This window comes from Gymnoscopelus braueri (assembly GCF_963280865.1).
Source record: "Gymnoscopelus braueri genome assembly, chromosome: 12".
Taxonomy (NCBI): domain Eukaryota; kingdom Metazoa; phylum Chordata; class Actinopteri; order Myctophiformes; family Myctophidae; genus Gymnoscopelus; species Gymnoscopelus braueri.
In genome coordinates, this window is record NC_137614.1 from 35,661,567 (window position 1) to 35,669,066 (window position 7,500).

The 7,500-nt window shown below is 42.5% G+C and overlaps 1 protein-coding gene across 1 annotated transcript in view; it reads left to right on the plus strand.

Annotated features, from left to right (window-relative positions):
* LOC308097323 (agrin-like) overlaps positions 1–7,500 on the plus strand; it is a 419,134-nt gene that overhangs the window by 321,213 nt on the left and 90,421 nt on the right. Inside the window, 2 exon segments of the mRNA XM_080445056.1 lie at positions 979–1,098; positions 5,459–5,623. Coding sequence (XP_080301182.1) covers positions 979–1,098; positions 5,459–5,623 — 285 coding nt within the window.

The window sequence follows — 7,500 nt, forward strand, 5'->3', positions numbered from 1 at the left end:
TACCTCAAAATTGTACTTAAGTACAGTACTTAAGTAAATGTACTTAGTTACTTTCCACCACTGCCTCACACACAGTAATGCGAAAAGCATTATTTTTTATTTTGTTGGTGTGGGGGGGGGGTTGGAGGTTGGGATGGGCGGGGGGGGGTCACGGTTAGGTAGGAATAAATGAGGAGAACATGTGTCTCAGGAGGTGTGCGAATGTCAGCCCCCTTGCAAATTGCAACCGTCGCTTGTTTTTCCAGCGGCGGTAATGGCATCATTTTCCCGCTGATTTTGAGTCATTGTGGGGGTAAAAAATCGAATCGTTATCTCGGAGCCGGCTGGCAGCCTTCTCTCTCTCTCTCTCTCTCTCTCCACCTCGGGGGCACCTCACACACCGATTGCATTGTTTGCCCCGGAAAAGGTTTGCGTGTTGTCGTCGTTGCAGAGATTGTGTTGTCTAACCCATTAAGACCTGGAACTTTGTCATTTTTAGATTTGAGCTAAAAAAGAATTATTTTACGCTTTGGGCTATTCAAAAATAGCAGATATACAAGCTCATAGCGCGGCACCGAGTGCCGCGCTACGAGCTTGTAGATCTGCTATTTTTGAAAAATCGTGAAAATGTGTGCAAATCTTTGAATATATATATTTTTTTAAGCGAGCATTTTTAACTCAAATCTTTGCTTCTGGGGGGTCCCTGGAACAAAATATTTTGATGGGGGTCTGCGGCCAAATACATATACTTTTGGGGGTCCTTGACGTGAAAAATATTGAGCACCACTGATATAGAAACATAGGTTTTTCAGAAAACTGTTGAGATTTAGGAGACGTGTAGAATCGGCTTCAGGTCTCAATGGGCTAATTTCCCCTCTGCCGTACATCCATAATCACTGAAATGTTGTTGTTTGTATTCCCCCCTTTCTCTCTCTCTCTCTCTCTCTCTCTCCCTCTCTCTCCCTCTCTCTTTTGTTGTTTTGTTCGCCACCTCATCAGCAGTTTCGTCTACGTCTCCGACGGAGCAGACGGCACCACAGCACTGCAGCCTGTCTGTGTACGGATGCTGCTCCGACAACCAGACGGCCGCCCTGGGCGTGGGACAGGCCGGCTGCCCCAGTAAGTGGCCTGATGACGATGACCAGTTTGGTGGAAGAATTTTTTTAACCCATTAAGACCTGAGGTTTTTTGAAAGTTTTGAAATTTTGAAACTTTTTGAAAAAAAAAAATCTAAAACATTTTCTTTCAAGATTTTTTTTTCAAGAATGTTTTCAAAAATAGCAGATCTACAAGCTCATAGCGCGGCACTCGGTGCCGCGCTATGAGCTTGTATATCTGCTATTTTTGAATAGCCAAAGACATCTAAAGTGACACAGATGCGTTCCAGGTATCAATGGGTTAAACAGCAAAAGTAGCAGATCTACAAGCTCGAGCTTGCACATCTGCTATACTTTTGATGCTTTTGTGTGACACTGTAGAAGAATGATCAAGTAGGAATATGGATGTAACAGTTGGCCGAAGGGTCAAGGCTCCAAGAATCGACAAAGTCCCAAGAATGTAGATTTTTCATATTTTATTTACCTCCGAAACTAATAAATGCAGGATTTTTTACAGTCAAGGTCTGAGGCAAAAATATGACTTCAAAAATAAATACTGGCCAAAAATACATGTTAAAAAACAGGAAGTAAGAAATAAACACTTGATAACAAAACTAAGAAAAGAACAACAAACCAAGAACTAAAGATACTGTAACAGGCAATGGCCTCTTTCCTCAAGGCTCTGGCAGCTCTCCCCTGGTGTTGTCTACTGTAATAGCTTCAAGCAAACTGAGCATTTTTTCCACTCTGAGCATTTTCCACTCAACATTTCCAGCCTCCCTTATACTGTATACCCAGGTGAGACCCACCCACACTGATTAGTAATTGGCATCATCAACTCCAACAAGGCTAACCATGGCCCATGAGTTAGACTAGTACACAATAGGCCTACTCTGTGTGGAGTTTGCATGTTCTCCCCGTGTCTCCTAGGGTAGTTAATACCCTCACAAAAACATGTAGTAATCCTGGTCACTATACTGCCTCCCCCTGGTCAGCCGGGGCGCCTGATGGAGGGGAAGGGAACTGGTTGGAATAACGTGTTCCTTCCACGTGCTACATCCAACCAGGGAAACTCCCCCCTGTTAGGTGACAAGAAGGTCAGTTGGCTCTCATGCATTGAAGGAGGCATGAGCTCGGCCCTGGCCTCCCTAGGCTGGTGGGGGGAGTGTAGTGCCCAGGATCACTTAGCAAATTGGCACCGGGTGAAAAAAGGGTTACAAAATCGAGGGATAAAAATTATTAAAAAAAAAGACTAGTACACAATTACAGACTCCTGAACAAACTCGAAATGCATTCCAAGGTATCAAATAAATCACAAAACAATCACCACAAAATTAGACAATACAGATAAAATAGGTATAGAACATAGCTGACAATGGCTGCTGAACAGACACACCTCCAAGCCGGCTTGATGACAGTCAATTAATGGAAGCAGCTGTGCAGTGTGTGCTAGTAATGTCCAGTTTTACAGTCCTTAGTGTCTATAGGACACAGGTTGCCCCGTGACAATGGAGATAAGAGGTTTTTGCCCGACAGCAACAATACAGTATATATCTTCTAATTGGCCATCATCTGTTGATGGTGATATAATGATATCGAGCTGAGAGGAGGAATGTGCATAAAGCTCATATAGCGTCAAATTAATATTGAAGGTATGGAAGTGAAGACTTACAGTATATATATATATATATATATATATATATATATATATATATATATATATATATATATATATATACATATATATACATATATATATATATATATATATATATATATATATATATATATATATATACATATATATACATATATATATATATATATATATATATATATATATATATATATATATATATATATATATATATATAAATCACTGTGCTTTACTCTTTCTCCCTCTATCTTTCTTGTGTATTAAACGGTGCCATAACACGGTAAAATAGTCTCCAACAATAGGTGAAAATTAAGATCCAAGTTGAATGCGACAAAGCTTCATTCGACGGCAGATTCACTGTTGGAATGTTTATATAATAGGCCAGAAGATAATGCTTTATTATTCATTACTATCTAGCCCTTAGCTGTCAAGTACGTGGAAACGTTACATTGGCGCCGAGGCAGTGGGAGATAAACAGACTTATAGCCATAGGAGATAGTTTGTTTTGTGTCTTGTTCCTTTTGTTTGGATACTGCTGTAATCTGTTTAGTTTGATTATTTTGTATTTTATAGCCAGTTTTCAATGAAAAGGAAAAAAAACCTTGAAGTCGTATTGTAGCGAGGTTCTCTCTATAGGCTCCGCAGCAAGGCCACTCGCACACGCACGCACGCACGCACGCACACACATTTGTATTACTATACTTGTGAGTATATCAGATATCAATTTTACAAACACAGACACACCAGTATTTTTTTATTAAGATATTTCTTTGGCTTTTTTCTGCCTTTATTGATAGACACAGTAGACTGACAGGAACTGGGGAGAGAGAGAGATGGGTGAGTGACACCCAGCAAAGATCGTGGGGATCGGGATTCGAACCCGCGACACGCTGCCAGGCCTGCATTAGAAAGAAGCCTAGGTGCTTGGACCGCTACGCCAGCTGTCCGGGCCGACGTGCCAGCAATATTGAACATAAAAGTGTAAACATAAAATGGCAGAGAGAGCGCTGTTGCCCCGGTTTAATTAAAACCCTATCTTACCCTAACCAATAATCAGTGGCTTGTCTGCTACCAATAACTTAACTACACAAAGCGCTGAGAGGACGCCTTCCACACGCACTGCCGCGTTGCAGTGGTGGAAGGCAATACGATACCGCAATATAACATTAAAGACAGTGGTGGAAAGTAACTGAGTACATTTACTTAAAGTCCAATTTTGAGGTATTTGTACTTTACTCGAGTATGTCCAATTTCCAGTACTTTTACTTCAACTCCACTACATCTCGGACTAGGCAAATATTGTAGTTGCTAGTTACTTTGCGAATATAAATTATTATATCGTAAAACATGCATTGACCACGTCAGCCCTATTTTATACATAGGCTATTTGAAAATAGCCGATCTACAAGCTCACAACGCGTCGCATCGCGACGCGTTGTGAGCTTGTAGATCTGCGATTTTCAAACATTAGTACTTTTACTTTTGGTACTTTAAGTATATTTTGATGCCAATACTTTTTTACTTTTACTCAAGTACAACATTTTGAACACAGGCCTTTTACTTGTTGTAACAGAGTATTTTTAGATTGTGGTATTGCTACTTTTACTTAAGTAAAATATCTGAGTACTTCTTCCACCACTGGTTAAAGACCTGTATTCAGTATTTCACCTGAGGAGAAGTGCAAAAGCACTGGCATCAAAATAACGTTGTCGTCAGGCAGAAACCTCTGATCTCCATATTCAAAATGATTTCGTTTTTTTTTCGAAAAGTGACAGTTTTGCACTTATGCGGTTTCCACCTGACAGAGACAATATACTTACCGTATAGTAAACGTAGTAACATTTTTAAAAATGTCTCAAACAATTTAGAAATTAGCAGATCTACCGCGTACTTGAGGTTCGGCTCCAGCCGCGCAGCAAGACAGAGCGCTGTTTAACGTTAAGCTGTACATCGCAGTGTGTCATGGGGTTAATTAGATTATTAAAGCAACAAAACGGAGGCCAGATTTCTTTCTGCAGAGTCAGACGATTGGAGGACACATTATAATTCAAGCAAGGGGTTTTGAATCACGCACTATAAAGGGCGTGCGTTTATGTAGCGCCTTTATCCAAAGTGCTTAACAACGTGCATTGACACATTCACCCATTCACGGAGGAAACCACGCAAAGTACCAACCAGTGTTCAGTGTCTTGCTCAAGGACACTTTGACACTAACCCAGGGGGGGAGCTAGTGGGGATCGAACCGGGAATCTTCTGTCCTGTCTTAACCCATTGATACCTGGAACGCATCTGTGTCACTTTTAGATTTCTTTAGGCTATTCAAAAATAGCAGATCTACAAGCTCATAGCGCGGCACCGAGTGCCGCGCTACGAGCTTGTAGATCTGCTATTTTTTAAAAATTGTGAAAAAATATTTTATTTATTTTTTTCAAAAAACTGTTAGGATTTCCATTTTTTTAAAGAATCGCCTCAGGTCTTAATGGGTTAACATAAGGGACGGGGGGACAACAGCGGCTATTTTTGGCAAAGAGGTATAGGTGTAGAGGGGGGAAAAGAGCAGACCAATATACAGGGGGTCCCTGCTTCATCTCTCTCTCAGCTAGGCCTCTCTAACCTTGGCCTGAAAAACATTGAAGACCCCTGTATTATAGCATTATAAAAGTTTGAAAACAGTGTAGTAGTATTTGACATACTGTGTGTGTGTGTGTGTCTCCCCCACCTCCAGGCACGTGCCAGTGTAACAGCTACGGAGCCTACAAGGGGACGTGCGACCCCACCAGCGGCCAGTGCTCCTGTAAGCCCGGCGTCGGGGGCCAGAAGTGTGACCGCTGCGAGCCCGGCTTCTGGAACTTCCGCGGCATCGTGACGGAGAACATGAGCGGCTGCACGCGTAAGACATATACCGTTGTATCATCAGCGTATATAAGCTGCCTGCATGCTGTCTGTGGCACAGCGTTCATTATGTCCTGTCAAAGCATTACATTCCATTTACACTCACATGTCACACGTTTGTTTGGCCCAGGCTCTCATCTAGAGCCACTGAGGGAAAAACTGCAACTACCTTAGCAAGTTTTTCTCCACAGTCGCTAATTCCTAAGCTTCAGTTCCTTGACCAGCGTGTTTACAAGCAGCCAGTAATACGGTAGTGCAGTGGTGCGAGGTCAGACCTAGCAATGTGTGTGTGTGTCACTACAGTACAACGTTTATTATGAAGATCTACTCGGGCACGATGTGAAGGATGAAACACTCCTATACCTGATGTAGTCGTTGTACTGTACATCGTTGAACTTTGTGTTTTTTTGTCTCTTTAACTGCCAGAGTTTTTCAGAAGAGTGTCAGCCCACTGCCAGAGATTTTCGTGTTTTATAACCTTTTCAACCGGTCACAGAAATGTTATATCCATTATAATCCATGATCGGATAGTGTGTATAAACAAACACGATCCATGTACCAACCCTTAAAGGAGAATTCCGGACATTTTAAGTGTTATCTTTGATGTCTAGTTACTCACCTACCGACGTAAAAAGTGGCGTTCTTTTTTTCCAGAGATTCCCCTGTCGTCATTTTTTAAACCCCCTCCGTTGTCATAATGGGAGCGCGTGGCTTAGGGAAATTCGTCTATTATAACCGATGCAAAGTTATTTTTTTCTCTACTACTACTCATTGTAGAGTCAAACATGCGCTGAAAGTTCCTGAGAGGCTACCGTTAATGGCGAACGATTTAACACTGGTTGCTTGTTTCTCAACCTGGCAACAGGTTCTGGAAAGAAACAAGCAACCAGTGTTAAATCGTTCGCCATTAACGGTAGCCTCTCAGGAACTTTCAGCGCATGTTTGACTATCATGAGACTCTACAATGAGTAGTAGGGAGGTAGCATGTTTGACTATCATGAGACTCTACAATGAGTAGTAGGGAGGTAGTTTTCACCCGCGAGCCAGGCTGAAGGCACCATATCCAGAACATTATATATATTATGATCGCGTGTCAGACCGTTGGTAAACACAAAGGGGATAACTGCTAGCTCGAAACACGTCGCGAGCTTGTAGATCTGCTACTTTTGCCATTTTTGAATTTGAATCCTCAAAAGTTCGTTTTTTTTGGGAGTTTTGGATGAGGTTTCCACCTGACAGAGACGACATATTGCCATGTAGGAGTTTCAGGCTTATATATCTCACAATGTCTACATGCGCCACCATTTATATTGGCGAAAGCGGTACAAACGCCAAACGCCAAAAGCGCCGGCCAATCCGCAAAGCCTGACCGGGGTCAGGTTGGCCAATCAGGAAAGCCAAGTGCCCACACCCCTCCCAAACACACAGAGATTCTGACGCGTTCTTTGACCATTATCTTATACTTTGGCTATTCAAAAATAGCAGATATACAAGCTCATAGCGCGTCACCGAGTGACATGCTATGAGCTTGTAGATCTGCTATTTTTTTTGCAGAGCCGAGGACAGACGCATTCAGATATTCACATTTTTTTTTTGGGGGGGGGGGGTTTAAGTTCTCGGAGGTCACTCAGTCGCTGCTGTTTGACCTCCTGAACATACAGTACGAACGTACGGCCTGTGATCCCCCGAGTGTTTGCCTCGACCCCCGCCTCCGCGGCCATACCCGGGGGCGAGGTTTAGCCTCCTATACCGATGAGCAAACGAAAAGACGCTCACACACACACACACACACACACACACACACACACAGACTGGGAACACTGTGTGCTCTGTCCTTCCCCGGGGAGGTTATTTTCTTCTCCACCTCCACCTCCA